Source organism: Sipha flava, unplaced genomic scaffold (assembly GCF_003268045.1).
Source record: "Sipha flava isolate LNK unplaced genomic scaffold, YSA_version1 287_pilon_pilon, whole genome shotgun sequence".
Taxonomy (NCBI): Eukaryota; Metazoa; Arthropoda; class Insecta; order Hemiptera; family Aphididae; genus Sipha; species Sipha flava.
In genome coordinates, this window is record NW_020272956.1 from 90,071 (window position 1) to 107,388 (window position 17,318).

General features: G+C 29.7%; 1 protein-coding gene across 2 annotated transcripts in view; it reads right to left on the reverse strand.

Moving 5' to 3' along the window:
• The window catches only part of LOC112685694, a 74,866-nt gene extending 57,548 nt beyond the window's left edge, over nucleotides 1–17,318 (reverse strand). For both annotated transcript variants that reach the window (XM_025557636.1, XM_025557635.1), the window contains exon 1: nucleotides 16,752–17,318. In XM_025557636.1, the coding sequence (XP_025413421.1) occupies nucleotides 16,752–16,983 (232 nt within the window). In that variant the 5' untranslated portion in view covers nucleotides 16,984–17,318. The remainder of the gene's footprint in view (nucleotides 1–16,751) is intronic.

The following is a 17,318-nucleotide window of genomic DNA, read 5'->3' on the forward strand; positions in this document are numbered from 1 at the left end:
TATATATATATATATATATATATATATATATATATATATATATATATATATATAATGATACAGTCTCAGCTGTCGTATTATATTATAATAATTATGGGTAAGTTAATTTTCGGTCCGGTTGAGTTGAATCTGTACACGCAAACACACAAAGATACGCCTTGCGTGACCACATGGCCCCGCTCAGTACAATACCGACAGTAACCGACACATGTCCTTAGTACAATTCAAATATATAACTAAATGTGATATCAAACACCAATCAAAATATAAGCTAGTCAGTATGTTATGCTAGTTAGAATTATTGGACTTTTAAAATGTAGTTGTTATTATATGAATGAATGAGTATAATGAATGAGTGGCGGTATAGTGTTGAGAAGTGATATACAAGCGCATCCACAATATAAAATCCCATTCGAGACTAAATCATATTTAAAGCTGGATGTAGTTCAACCTAGCATTTATTGGCTTGGTTTTCATTCAATATACTTTATCTAAACAATTATCACTTAAAAAAACTATAATCTGTACTTAAGAAGACTTATAAAAGTAGTTAATATCAATATTAAATTATATAATAATTTATAATAATCTCGTTCTGATAGCACACTCAGTCAGTTATACCATGCACGCTTGAATAAGCAGTAAATAATGCAATAAAATTAGTCGTTTAGGCTTTGATGGATTTCAGGCACAATATTTACACGAGGACGATTGCACGTATCAAACGATTCACTACGGCACTGCGCTCGTAAAATTTCTATTATTTTTATTAGGTGGCTATTATTAAGTGCTTCATCTCAGCGGCCAGTGCAAGGGTTGATGTTTACGTACTTTCATATATATATATATATACATATATACATATGTACACACACATTTATTTATTTGTATACACGACGCGCTACAGGTGCAGCAGATGAAAAGTGTACGAGATGTTTAAACCATCACGCGATAACGCGTTGCACTATAGGTTGAATTGCTTTAAAATTGTATCGTAGCTGACGTATATGCAATACTCAGTAAGTATATATATATATGTGTATATATGCAAATACAACAACTTAACCGGCGGCGCAGCAACGTAAACCGATTTAGAGCAAAGAACACGCATTTTATAAAAGTTTAGTTTTATATGAATATAAACGTAAATACAGTAGATATATTTGTGGATATGTTTGTGTGTTTGTGTGTGTATTATACGGATAGTAACAAAATATAAATAACGTTTTAGGCAAACACGAACAGTCGTTGAACACGCTTGCACAAGTTCGGTATACCTATACAGATCGAAATATCGACACGTATACGACCGCGGCGGCGTTCGTACCAGTAGCCGTATTTCGGTATTTAGTGCATTGCGTGGTGTAAAATAATTTAAATCAATCCAACCAATAACTGCTGTTTTGTAGTAAAAAACAATATTATATACACATGATCATGTATATAAGTCAGAGCTATATGATGAATTATATACATTTCTCAAAATAAAACATAGAATTCGGGTGAAAATGTTAATATTAATATTCAGTTTCAATTTCAAGTTCCTACGGTTAATATTATTTTATTACAGTTAATACTTTTTTACTACAAAATAATTAATATAGCTTAATTGAAATTTGTCTAAATATCAGATTTTGCGTAAATTAAATATTCTATAGATTTTTAAATTTTTTTGTGATATTCTGGTAAAATAATTGCAAATAACTAGTTCGGTTAACTTGGTCGTGAAGTGCGCACGAATGCAGATATACGCTCCGTTATCAGTGAAAAGTTCAAAGGACTGCGTCATTACGCGAATAATGCACTATGGAAAGAGAACTTCAATATTATAACAGATATGGTACTCATATCTCAATACATATTGCCAAAAAACTCTGTACTCTTTACTATTCTAATGGTAAAGTGATTCTCTTTCAAAATTTATTCGAAGAATTTACGACCTCTAATGTTCCAAATGTCAAGCGTAATATATCATTATCCTCAACCATAAATTCACCATCACACAACGACATAAAGCTAAAGTTATTCACGGTTTGGTTTGCAGCTCTATTAATTGACAACGATCCTAATGATGATGTGTTTCCCGCGTCATGTGATAACAGTCCATCAGGTGCTATCTATAATATTATTTCAAAAAAGCCACACGTAAGTACTCCTATAACTCTCCTTCTTCCGATCCAAGTTAAAAATGTAAATGATATAACATTATTCAAAAATTCTTTATCAAGTATAATTGATATCAAAAAAATATCTTTTAAAGCTACCCAGTCATACTTAAGTCTTCATCCTAAAGACTAAGAAAGTTTCAATTTAGTAATTTGAGGGAAAACCTTTTTGAGGGAAACAAATTTTGAGTACCATTCTTTTCTTCTATTACATCTTCGCCCATTTTGGACTTCTTTGGTAAAAAGACCAATTGTGAAACAACTCCATACGTTTTTTTTATAAACGAAATTTCAATAACGAATTGATTGCATTATTCATGACCGCATACTGTTTGATAATCACAAAATTGTTATCAGAGCTAATAAGACACCTGCAGGACAACATGCGAGACGTTTTAATACGCCAACAATTAACGAAGTCGCTATTGTCGTCGTGGGTGAAAATTTAGAAAACCGAACTCATCAAAAAGGTTTTCCCAAACATTGCTCAAAATTATAAAGATCATGTATGGTTGAGCGAAAGAGTTATATTGGCTGTAAAAAACGTTGATGTCAATGAAATTAATTTTCAAATTTAAAATTAGATAGCTGGTGAATTAATGACATACAAATCGATTGATTCCGTTTCTAACCAAGATGATGTTGTCGACTATCCAACGGAGTTTGTAAATTCGTTGGAATGGCCTGGATTACCATTTCATAATCTACAATTAAAAATCGGATCGGTTGTTGCGGAATTTAAACTAGTCACGTCTTTGTAACGGCACTCGACTTGCAGTGAAGAAATTAATGTACAACGTCATCGAAGCCACAATTTTTAAAGGGAAGTTTAAAGGAGAAGTCGTTTTGATTCTACGGATTCTGAACGACGTACCATTCGACTTCAAATGGTTGCAATTTCCAGTGCGGCTAGCATTTGTAATGACGATAAATAAATCTCAAAGGCAGTCGCTATGTATTTGTGGCATCAATCTTGAAAATTCATGTTTTTCATATGGCCAGTTATATGTCACCTTTTCCCATGTCGGAATACCAATAAAACTATTTATACACGCGCAAGAGAAAAAAATAAGTATATTATATATAATAAAGCATTAGAATAATAAACACTTTTTTTTAAAAAATTTTTTTATTAATTATACCAATTCGAATTAAATAATTCATAATTAAGACAGGACAATGTCTGTCGGGTCAGCTAGTCATTAAATATTATCCAATATTTCATTCAAAACATTTCTATTATTTTGATTTAGTGACCTCCCGATTATGACTCTAGTTTATAAAAATGTCTCGATTACTAATATTTTGATTATGCCCATCATAACTGTACACCAACTGCCAACTGAAAAACCAAAGGATATAAAGAAAATTCTCAATGATTTAAAATCTATTATTACTCCATTAATATCTTTAATGTCGACATTCTTTGATCAATAATTGTTATGTTAATCGTTACTTATTCCCAATCCTTAATTGCAAATATCCACGATGATTCTATCTTCATTATCTATATTTCACCTTTATAATATTAGCTATTGTAATAATTATCAATATTTGTTTTTTTCCCTATAAAATATTGTAATATTAAAATTTATCATTATTTATAACTGTAAGTTATTTAATTGTGAACTATATGTATACATGTAGTTGTTGAGCTTTTACTGAAAGTTCTAAATAAAAAAAATAAATAAAAAACTGCAAATAACAGCTTGTGAAGAATTTTTATCAAACTTTCAAAAGTTCTTTGTTAAACTAAATTTATTATATCGACATTTAAAGTAGAAAAGTTAAGAAAACATGAAAACTTTAAATATTTCTCAATGGCACAAAAATCTTCGAAATCTTTTGAGGATAATATTATTTCAAAGGAAAATGATATTAGGATTTAGAGGAAATGTTAAGTTTTTATGATTACTATTTTTTGATTTACGCTGGAAATATTTCGATTCTGTCAAAAACCGGTATTCGTTCTATTTTGCCGTTTATTTTATAATTTATCGTTTAGAAAACTATTTAGGAATTAAAAAAAGTATCTACTAGATGAAATTCGCTATCAGAAACTATCCATCTTTTTGACAACTGGACCTTCTGGCTGAAATCGTGTAAATAAACACTTCACAATACAAAAATTATCAATAACAAATTATGGTAAAAAATACGATAAATAAATAATAACAACAATACGTTTTCCGTTTCACTCAGAATCTATAACTTAATAATTCTTCGGGGGATCAAAATTTAAAATTTTTGAAGTTACAACACTCTATAACAGGGGTGGCCAACACAAATGATCTTGCGGGCCACTTTGGAAATAAATTACGATCTTGCGGACCACATATAAAATTATATAAGTATTTTAAATAAACGGAATGAATTATTATTGTTTCTATCACCGTATTCTGATTTCAATTCTTTCAAGAACTCTTTTAATTGTCGGTGCGGTTAGGATAATTCACTGTTTTTATGACTACTTGCATAACATGGTTTATCATACTTGGGAACAAACAGTTTGTTGCAATTACGTTATTAATAATACGGATTCCGCGTTGTGCGGGCATTCCAGAATATTTTATTTGGACAAAAATAAATTTTTTTTGTAAATGTTTGATAAATCTCGCGGGCTGCAAACTGTTCAAGGTGAGCCACGGGTTGACCATCCCTGCCTATAATGTATATACATATTTCACGTGGAATGCACTATTTAGTATATAGTATCTACACTGCGTTAATACGTTGTGATTGATGACGTGTCGACTATATAATATCGTCCAATGTGTGTGTGTACTAATACACGTGTTTGATGGCTATTTCGTACATAGGAAAACGTCGAGTGGGCCGTTGCAAACGGTTACCTACCGCCGCCACGCACCTGCACAGCTCACCTAACCTGCTGTGCGTTAATTGAATTATTATTTCTGCCGTCGTCGGTACACGGATGGATAGTTAGTATGTTCTAATGAACCCGAAACATTACAGACTCGTATACACATCCTATACACTTGTTCGGTGTCGGTGAGGCTTCTAAATTAAACGCACGCGGGCGTGCGCGTGTGAAAGTGAACGAACGTACAAAAGCAACACATATTTAGCCATATAGGTGGCGGACAAATTTAATATATTATTGTACATATGAGATGTACTGTACGATGCCTAGAAAAATTCTATTAATCGAGTCACCTACAGCGGTGGCGCCGTTTCGATTTTTAACTGATGCATGAAAAGATCACCGGGATGTCTGTAGTGAAAAAAGTATCCCAACTCGACGAAATCTCTTTTCACTAGACATCTTTCAATAGCGGAAACAGAGAGTATCAGCTATTTGTTTAATAAATACATGAAATGGATTAACAAAGATTTTGTTGCTTTAATATCTATAACCTATGAAGTTCGTTGATAACATGATTTGAGTTATACCAATTCATAATTCACTATTTTGCCAACTCGGTACATTTTAAACACGATTCCGTATGAAATTGGGTGCAACGTTGTCAGATTTATTATTTTACTGTTAAAATATTAAAATTATATGTATTATTTTATGTACATAGAATAAAATAATTTAAAATTATATTAATTTACGTCCATGGTACATATAGCCAATTCAATTTAAGTATTTTATAATATTATTATGCACCTTATCATTTTTAAAATGTACAATTTTATTCATAGTTATTAAATCAGATAGTACTACTTTTTGTATTTGTTTCTCATAATCGAATTATGTCTGGTCATTGATTCAGCTTATATCTACATGCATTAGCGGATGAGCACTATTGAATTGTCCATTATATACTTGGTGGAAACTTTTTGCTGCATTTATGGTTCTAAAAAACAATTATTAAAATATACTATAGGTACCTAGGAATAATTGATGGTTTATTTGCCCATAGTTTAGGTGGAAATGGACAACCAGGTTCTAAGTATGATTTTAGAATGCAATAAGAAAATATATGGTCTTCATTTTCATTTGGACACGTGCTCATTAATTCCAAAATTTCAAAAATCCAAAAATGTTAGCTCAAGGCAATTATAAGTAATTAGTGACTTAATTAATTAACTGAATTAAATAATAAATTAATCAACGAAGCTGTCAACTGGTAGATTAATAGTTATAGCTAAAATAATATTATATAATACTCGAAAGGCTACTGAAATTTTAATAAATAATAATTTCACATTTAAAAATAAAAAATTAATTTGTCAATATTTTCACACAGTTATTTTTCTTTACGTAAAAATCAACAATACTTTAATCTTTATTGATTGCATTCAACAATTTTTTTTTTTTTAATTAAAACAGCGTCAGCCTAAGAAAAAATTTATTTCAAAATATCTCTGTATGTCAGTTTAAATTATTAACAAATTTAGTTTATCAGTTTTAAAATAATTGTAAGTTATTTACTGTAACAAAATGTACATATAAAAAAAAAAAATATATATATATGTACGAGGTGTGGCTATTAAATAACGAGACTATCTACTTAGCGATAAGGCATGAGTAGATAAGGCTATAATGGTAGTATATTTGTAATCTATGAATATCACTGCATCGAACAATACCAGTTTAGTCAGTTTCCGTTTTGTAGTTTATGTGTAAGCGTCGTTTAAATTGACCTTTTACGTGTTGAATGTCGAAATCATGCCAGACGAAAAAATTGAACAACGTATTAATTTAAAATTTTTAGTGAAACTTGGAAAATCTGCGACCGAAAGTTTTAATTTATTAACTGAAGTATATGGAGATAGTGTCCTATCACGATCACGTGTTTTTGAGTGGCACAAACGATTTCGTGAGAGTCGTGAAGAAGTTGAAGACAATCAACGGGTGGGTCGTCCATGCTCCTCAAAAACTAACGATAACATTTCAAAAATCAATGAAATTGTGCGAAAAGATCGACGTCTGAGTATTCGAATGATAGCTGAGATGGTTAATATCGACAAGGAGACCGTTAGACAAATTTTGCACGATGAATTAAACTTGACAAAAGTCTGCGCCAAAATGGTGCCTAAAAACCTCACTCTGGAACAGAAAGACGGTAGGCGACAAATTTGCGTTGACATTCTTGAACAGATGGAAAATGAACGAGATTTGTTGAAAAAGGTGATAACATGCGATGAAACTTGGATATTCCAATATGACCCCGAAACTAAGAGACAATCCATGCATTGGAAGACTTCCGAATCACCAAAATTGAAAAAAGCTCGAATGAGCAAGTCGAAACTGAAGGTTATGTTGATCGTATTTTTCGATATTAAGGGTGTAATAATGACAGAATGGGTACCTGAGGGACAAACTGTGAATCAACATTATTACCTTCAATTATTGACAACACTCAGAGAACGAGTAAGAAGAAAGCGGCCTGAGTTGTGGGAAAATGACTCTTGGATCTTGCATCAAGACAATGCATCGGCTCACAGTGCCTTATCTGTAAAGCGATTTCTAGCTAAAAATCGAACTCCAGTGCTTCAACACCACCCATATTCACCAGATCTCGCTCCATGCGACTTTTGGCTTTTTCCAAAACTAAAAAGTGCGTTAAAGGGCACACATTTTGAGTCAGTTGAAGCTGTAAAAACAAAAGCGACAGAGGTGTTAAAGACATTGCAAGAAAAGGATTTCCAACACTGTTTCAACCAATGGAAAATTAGAATGGAGCGATGTGTCAAACATGGAGGGGAGTATATAGAAGGGGAAAAATGTTAAACCATTAAAAAATATAAATAAAAAGTTTTTACAGAGAAAATCTCGTTATTTATTAGCCACACCTCGTATACTAGCTGACCCGACAAACGTTGTTTTGTCATATAAATTATTTCTAGAGAATATTTTGCTAGAAAAAAATAACTGATTTAATATAGGCGTGTAAGGATGTGTTATATAAATGGAGGAGGTATGGAGTGCTGTGAACGGTGACGAAATATAAAAATGAAAAAACATCAAATATTTATTTTTTTAGTAATTTATTAAAATTGATCCTTTGAAATTATATACATCGCTAATTATGACAATATTATTAAAAAACAATATCAATTCCTTAATACAATAGGGTGTACAATATTTTTTGTTATCCCATCTTTCTCCAACACAAACAAACTGGATGGTTCGAGAGTACGCCACGTATAATTGTCCGTGCGAAAAACATGATGTGCTCAAATTTAAGCCACAGACAGACATCGTTTAGCTTTGAGATTTATTGATAGTCATTGCAATTGCCAATCTAATTAGAAATAGAAGGCATTTAAATTGTATTGGAATATCTGTGGGTATAATAGGGATTCGCAGTAATAGTATATTTTCACCTCGAAATTTATCACTTAAAATAATGGTTTTGATAACATTTTTCATTAATTTTTTAATGACTAATCGTGTGCCGTTGCACAACCGTGGTGGGTTGAAATTACGAAGCAAAATAACCGGAGATCCAACCTTCAGTTGTAAATTATGCGGTGGCATGCCAGGTAAGTCTAACGTGTTTAAAAACTCTGTTGGATAATATACAGTTTCAGTAGCATCGCAAACTGTATCAATAGATTTGTATGACACCAACTCTCCTGGTAACAAATGTTGTATCTTGAGATTCAATTTTTTGACGTCCACATTTTTTGCTGCTATAATTGCTCTTTCTGCCAGCAACTCATGATTTGTGTATTGTCTGTGTACATTGGGAAATTTCTGGTTAATGAGAGCATCTTGCGATCAATGATTGTGCAGAAATAGGTCGGTAATTGTATGTATATCGTTTCATCTGTAGTAACTTTCTTATCACCGATATCTAACAATTTTTTTGAGAATCTTCGGCACGCAGCTTTTTTATATTGAATCGCAAGTATCGTAATTGTTCGCTCTCTATCTTTATATACATGTCGACCATGAATTGTTGACCAAGCTCATGACATCGTAGACTTACATTGTCTTGATCGCATCTAATCATCAACCGATATGTATATTAATCCTTAAAACTAATATTCTTGTTTGTTTTAGCACCTGTTGCGGGATATTGTTATTTAATATTTATGCAATATCCGTCATTTAATACCAAAAATAAAATTAATAGTTTTTAATACTTTTTTAATAGTATCATTTAATAATTAATTTTCAATTGCGCAGTTATCGACCGGGTCAAAAATTTTTAAATTAAACTATGATTTATGAAAAAATAAAAAATAGTACAAAAAATAGATAAAAACCTATTCGCAGACCTACCAAATGTGTATACAAAATTTCATTAAAATCGGTTTTGGAGGCCATTTTGGAGGAGTATGGTCACAAACACTGTGACACGAGATTTTTATATATATAGATAGATATATATATATATATTTTTATATTTTTAATTTTTTTTATAACAACTGTTCTACCGATAATAAATGTTCTCGTATACACAGAAATTGTTATTATACAGTAAACACAAATTGTAAAGATTATTTTATAGGTATACAGTACGCACAATAGGAAGTTAAACTTTGAGATATAATTATATATTAGATAAACTTTAGATTTCATCAACCGATAATCAGTAATCAGTTTAAATCATTATATACTTAATAATGGCATTATCTTATGTCTACGTAATGAATAAATTATTTTAATGATTCATCAAATGATTGTAAAATAGCTTGTTATTATCGATTGCATTAAAAAAATAAGCTAACATAGGAATATATTATATTATATTATATTTACAATTATAATATCAATTCAAATATTTTTCTTTCCTTATAACCGCATAAGAGTACTGAGATAAAAATATACTTTTTACGTTTATAATGAACTAAGACAATTCTTTATTATTATTTATTTATAAATGAATAAAAATTTATATTCATGAAACGACAGGCAAAAAGCAATCAATGAAATTAAGATTTGAGCGCTTTATTGTGAACCACTAGTACAATTTCATTGATCCCAGTTGGGACATTAAGACACACAAAAATTGTTCAGACTATAATAATTATAGAAACATGGGCTTCTGCAAAATGTTGATATAAAAAACAAAATGACATCAAGACATATTAAAGGATTTTTTTTTTCGCAAAATTTAATCAAAATTTGCTTTAATACAACATTCTAGATTTTGCAAAAACTCTATTTCTTTTTAAAAATTATGTAATTTAATACACACTGAATTAGATTATAATTGGTTTATATAGCATACATATAATGCAACCATATAACAAATCTACTATCCTTATATAGAAAAATAAGTAAATTGTATTATATCCTTTGAAATAAGAGTATGCGCCGTCATTTATAACATTAAAGGGGCCACGTGTAAGTTATGCAATTATAAACTTTAGCACAAAATATGTCTAGATATAGGTATTATACAGTACCAAGCGTTTGTTCTACATTTATGAATATTAATATACTTCATCAGCTCGATTAACAAAGATAAACCTAATTTTTTTATTTATAGTGATTATTTGTTACAAACATGTACCAATGACTATTATCAATTAAAGCCTGTAATAAAAATAATTATTCTTTATTTTTGGTAACTCAGGACTTTGTAAAAGCTATCAACCACGTTGCAAATAGATTCATATTCAAAATTGGAAATTGGAAATTGGACACAGAAAATACCTTTGAGACAATATTTAATGAATATATATATATAGTCGTACAATTAAAAATATTTTTTCTACTAGATATAAGCATAATACAAGTATATATTTAAAACATGAAATATTTAATACGTAAATCAATGTGTATACGAGCATGTAAACAATTTTTGTGAGATATAGTACTGACATATATGGTCATTTGGACATACTCGTATATGATCATATGATATTGAGATCAAATGTTCGTAGATACTTGTTCAAAAGTAAATACACCCCGTATGATTCATTCCTCCATAAATCTCTCTATTTACCATCTCGTGGACTCTGTTTTGTTATAAAAATGTATTATGCTAGTTACTAATAAAATAGGTGTATTTATTAATTATTATTACAAATTTCAAATTTATCCTCAAGAACTGAAATAGCGGGACAATGAAAAAATCGTGCTTGGAACTAAAAATCATGAAAATAATTTTATACATTAATTAACGTATTTTCAATATTTTATTTTTATTTTTATCAATTTAACATTTAACGGCATATTAACTATACACGTCAAAATAACGAGTGTGTATGATAAATTGACGAACAATGAATTGACGTTGATTACGTAGTGAACCGTGCTTTGACCCTTGTATATTATTTAGATTTATAAAGAATTTTCGAACCACATACTCAATCTTGATTTTAACTTCTGAATTTTCAGTCAATAAATGTTATATCGATAATTTTTATTCAAAGGAAGTAATTTTCATGAGGTATAAAAGTGAGGATTTTATCTATAATGTTTTAGATAAAAATTAGGTATGCATATAAAAACTTGTTGCTAAATTTAAGTGTCATTATCGAATATAATTTATAGTCTTATGAGTAACTATAAGTGAATACTTAATACATAAAAAACTTTACTAAGGTTTAAAATCTTGTTTTTTCTATTAAATAAAAAAAGAGTATAGGTTTCTTTTAAAAACGTTTTGAAACGTTTTACAGATATGAAAATGAATATCAATATGAAAAGAGATGACAAATGTAAGAAAAAAATATTAGATACACAAAATATACATTGGAAATTTTCCATTATTTTTTAAGTTGACTAATCAACGAAGAAATCAAATTCAACAGGAAGAGAAAAATTTATACCTAAAAAAAACAATAAAAAACGTTATGATTCTTCCAAAATACATTAGATTGTGTTATACACCATACATATTGTAATTAGGTAGATGTTATATTAATAAATTATATTTTCTCATTATTTGTGAGGATTATTAAAAAAAAATATATTAACACATTAACTTATAAACATAATTGATTTCATAGATTTTTCAAATAAAGATTAATGTATTCTTAATAATACATAGCTGACAAAGCAATTATGACCTAAATGATAACAATTCTAAGGTTTTTGGATACAATTCAAAAATAAAATATATCAATCTTGTTTCAGTCAACTAATATTTGACATTAAAAATTACATTTGAAGAAAAAAAAACGGACAGTATTAAAACAGTATAATATAATTTATTGATCCAATAAATCGATATTAAAATTTTACAATCTTCATATTTAAAATTAATGAAATATAAATGTATTTAAACAGTCATAATAAAATATATACAGATACATATCCTTTCAATTTAATTTGTTATTTTTTTAACGTCTTGTTCGCTCAAATCGTAAGTAGGTACATCGTATTTAAAAATAATTTTCAATACATATTTTAAATATAAAGAGCAGTAAAAAAAACATGATAAGAAAAATATAAATATATTTTTTAATTGTAAGCTTTGTTATATTTTTTAAATTAATTATTTATCGTATAAATATGTTCTATATTTAAATACATTTAAATTAAATTAAATTATATACACGTAATAAAATGTAAATCTTCCAAGTGATTATTTACATATAATATATATTATATTTAAATCTTTATTTCACAGAAACAGGAATCCTTTATATTTACATTCTAATCTATTTGTTTTTAATTTTAAGCTAAAAAGAAGAAGCTAATGATCATTTGAGGATATAGTTATTTAAAAAAAACACTTGTGATAGAAAAAACTTTATTATTATTATTTGCTTATACATTTATGCTAAAACTTTTAGGTTACAAACTAATAAATAAAACTAATATATTTTTTTGTACATTTATGATTTATCTATTTTTGTGTTAGCAAATATAAATGTTTAGCAAAAGAGTCCAGAAATTTTAAAAGAAAATTTATTAATTGAAATATTTATAGAAATATTTTAAAATTTGCTTAGATCTTTATTTTTTTTTTTTTTATTAACTTGATTTTGATAAAATAATACACAGTAATTATATTTATTACTAATTTTGTAAAGGGCATATTTTCACTATTTTATTAAAATTGGTTTTTATAGGCTTAAATTTATTTTGATAAATAAATTATTCTGAGCAAACAATGCACAAACTAAGAGTCCCTATTTTTAAGGAAAAAGTTTATATACAATTACAAAAATAATCTTGAGAATAATAATATAATTAATAATTATAATCTTAATTAAGTATCATACACATGAGTATTAATACATACCAGATATAGTCAGATGGGTACTGAGAAAGTGATAATAGATTTTCAAAAGTGCATTAAAATAATAGGAAACTTGATTGAAGTTATTGAACTTTTTCTAAACCAATAAGCTGTAAACTTGTACAACTTACACTACTTATATTCTTTGGTAAAGGTTTTAAAATTATTGCTACAAATAGTTCATTGAAATTTCTGCTATGAAAGAAGTTGCTATGAAAGTTGTCTGTGGCGTAGCAATTTCATATAATGTGGAATTCGTTTTGCTATTATTATATTTAACTAATTTTTTATGTTATAACGTTGTGCTATGTCATTTATAAACGAAACAATTCCTTAGATAATTTAATTATTAAAAATAATAATGTCCATATCAAAATTATCAAAATCGCCTCAGTTGTTTACATTAATGTTATAAGGAATACGCAGAGAAAATCGCATTAAAATGGAATACAATGACAAATACTTAATGAGATTTTCACGCGTTTTGTTTAAGTACATTTGTATAATGTTCATTCATACTAAATGCTTAGTATACACTGCCGCACTTCTTGTGTTAAAATAAACTAATTATAAAAAAAATAAGCTCCAAGGGTGAATAACGATCATTTAGATAAATATTTTTGAATAGACCCATGAATAAATTTGAATAAAGAAAAACTTACAGAAGTATAAAATATATTTTCATATATACAGATTTATGTATACAATATATGTTTTTCGAATATATGTACAGTTTATTATTTGAAATAATTTAAAACGATTTTCACTTGAGTAAAGAAAATATTGGATGCGATAACCAATGGCATAGATCACATGGATTCTATTTTATGCGTATTTATATACTCTTGCTTTTAAATTTTCCTGGAAACCATAACATAATATTCAGAAAATTATAAAACTCGGAGGAATTTATTATTATATTTGATATTTGTTATTTTAGCTGTTTATTTTTAATTGTTTTCAATATTTTTTATTTAGTAAATTGTTTTATTCGTAAGATTACAAGTTTATAATAGTCAAAATTGTTATATTAGTTATCGAAAAATATTTTTCTCTCGTCACGATCTGCGTTCACCGAAAATGTTGAAACAATCGTATTATTTTTATCCATCCCGTGTGCGCACGAGTCTACACTATAGTTGAATGGTTTATAAACGCTAAAACATTTCGAGTGGTCACTGAAAATCTATAAATTTTCACCGCGAACTCCCCGAACGTTTGCTTCTCCTGTAACATGACCTCATTACACGTGGAATCCATAGTGTTATAGTATGTAGAAATGCATGGTGTCCAACAACACGATTAACAATACTCGTTTACGCTTATTTATTACCACGTTCTTGTGTCAATAACTGATCGACTGTCATATAGTGACTAAAAACTACACCTTTAACCATGAGAACCATATATGTTTTATTGGTTATTTTGCCATAAAAGTCACGATGAAAATGAAAACCAACTTTGCTATAAAGTCGAAACGAAAATCAAATAGTTTCATTAACAGCACTGTCTGATAAAATTATTAGATACCAACATTTTTATATCGATTATCATGATATTTCTTAAATAGAGCTAATAATACCGCGGAAACGGTTTTAGAACTCGACGTTATAAGTGATTTAATCAAGTCTCACGTCGAAAATGTTTAAAATATTTTAAGCGATGTAATTTTTAATTAATTATCGATTAAACAATGTACTTTTTTGTACTATGTACGTGTATAATTACAAAGATTTAATTTGCCGTCTGTCAGTTTTCATTTAAATTTATGCACTACAGTTACAGCAGGGAATATTTACATAAAACCGTAATAAACGCTTGTACAAATCAAAATATAAAATAATCACAAATATAACAATAAAACCCATAACTAGTGTCATTGTGTCGGTACTTGAAGGTCTGCATAATACGTATATAAATGAACAACCATGCATGTATATACAAATTTATCCGAATCGATTTATTTAATAATAAATCCGTAAAAAAGTTTTCATGGTAGGAATAGTATTGGAATACGACGAGTTTTCCGATGATAAGATCAGCAACATTATACTTCGAAAATAGTAGTGGACTTGGGGTGTCGTATACGTGTATATTATGCATATACGAATAGCGTATAAATATACGAGGTCATAAGAGTAATCAACTGAAAGTTTTCAACCATTTGGTCTGAATGACGCGCGTGCGCGCTTGCTCACACTAGTTTCGAAAATTCGTTATAGCAATCGTTTTTTTTTTTTCCAAAGGGAGGATGAATGTTTGTAATACGTTTGTAATATTTGTACCAATATCATCATACATGATTCACTTTCAATACAGTTGTTTTATTATTATATTGTATATATTATTATTATTACTACGGTTTTTTACTTAACTTATATTTTTACGACATAGAACAGGGACTATTCTAAGGATTTTTATCAACTACGCATTTTGTTTAAATAAGCTTATCAAAATAGAACTATGATCTCAAAATATACAGTTAAATTATAGTTAAAAATTATAAAATGTGTAGCTTTTATGTGAAGTAATTTAATATGTAATGTATTTAAAAGATATAAAATAATTTACATTCGTGTTCAAAGTATTTTTTTTAATATTTTTTAATAAATTTGCTTTTTACTTTGTTTATAAATCATAATGTAATGTATAAAATAACACTAAACAACATTGAATTAAAAATCAATTACGCAAAAGTTTATTAACAAGTGCGCATCTATCTTTTCCAAATACGCAAAATAAGCCCAACTGCGCTTTAGAATAAGTCCTGACTAAGAACAAAAACCATGCTTGCCATTCCAAGTACAACTAACAGCCGGTAACGATCGAATAAATAATATTTTTATAATGTTAATAATATCTGTATATATACATAACGCGGGAAACATGACACGTCACCGTTTTTCCATTGCAAGTGCGTACAACGGTTCATTAGGGTGGATGATGCTGTTGCCTTTGCATTTCGAACAGACTGTGTAGGATCAAGTGGCGGGAAAAAATTAATTTGCAGACGATGAAAAAACACGTGGAAAAAATTGCGTGCTCGTGAATAGTACACAAGTTTTTTTGATTTACTTCTTCCGTTCAAAGTTTCCACCGTTATTTTACAAACAAAATTCAAACGCATGGCATTCACGTATTTAATATACAATCGCACGTGTTGAACTTTCGGGCACATCAAATTAATTGGTAATATTCATACATGTATACAAACACTTTAATTATAATTGGTTAATGGAAGGACTATTTGATATTCGATAGGTGAGTATTATTATATTTCGTATTATCTTCTTCATTATCTTCGAAATCTCTTCCATCTACGTATGGAATAGGCATTCGCCACTAAACGGTCATCCTCCTTTCATTCATATTCACCGGTTACTCTACACTTGTAATCTTAAATGCCTTTTTTTAACCACCTCTTCATATTTATTATTACAATATTGTTGAATAATATACTCACGCGTGCAGTACTGAGGCTCGTCGGACCCATCCGGACAATCTCGGTGTCCGTCGCAGTACCTGATGACCGGCACGCAGCGGACGTTGACGTCCGAGTTGGAGCACTCGAACTCCGAGAGCGAACACGCGTCTGATGCGGTGGCCGACGTTTTTCCGCCCGCTCTGCTGACCAGTACCATGACCGCCAGCAGAACGATGACCACGGGATGCCGGCGCGGCCGCCGTGGTTCCATTTCCGCGGTACCGACGATTTCACCGCCAGATCACTGCGGCTACGAGACGGACGTCAAATAGCGGGTAAAAAACAACAAAATGAAAACCTTGGGGGATAAGAATTTTACTATTTTTATTCGTCTTAATCGTATTGCTGTCCGACGGCGTTGAGCGTAGGGAATGTCCGAGAAGAGGGGTACAGTAATAGGGAAGAATTACGAGAGCGGTCGGCCGTGTTTTGACTTCCGTTCGCGAATAACGCACGTGCGCTGGCGATGACGACGGCGACCGCAAAAGCTTGGACTACGTATTGTCACGCCGCGCGGTTGCAGGGTGGCGTGGCAGCGCGGCGGCG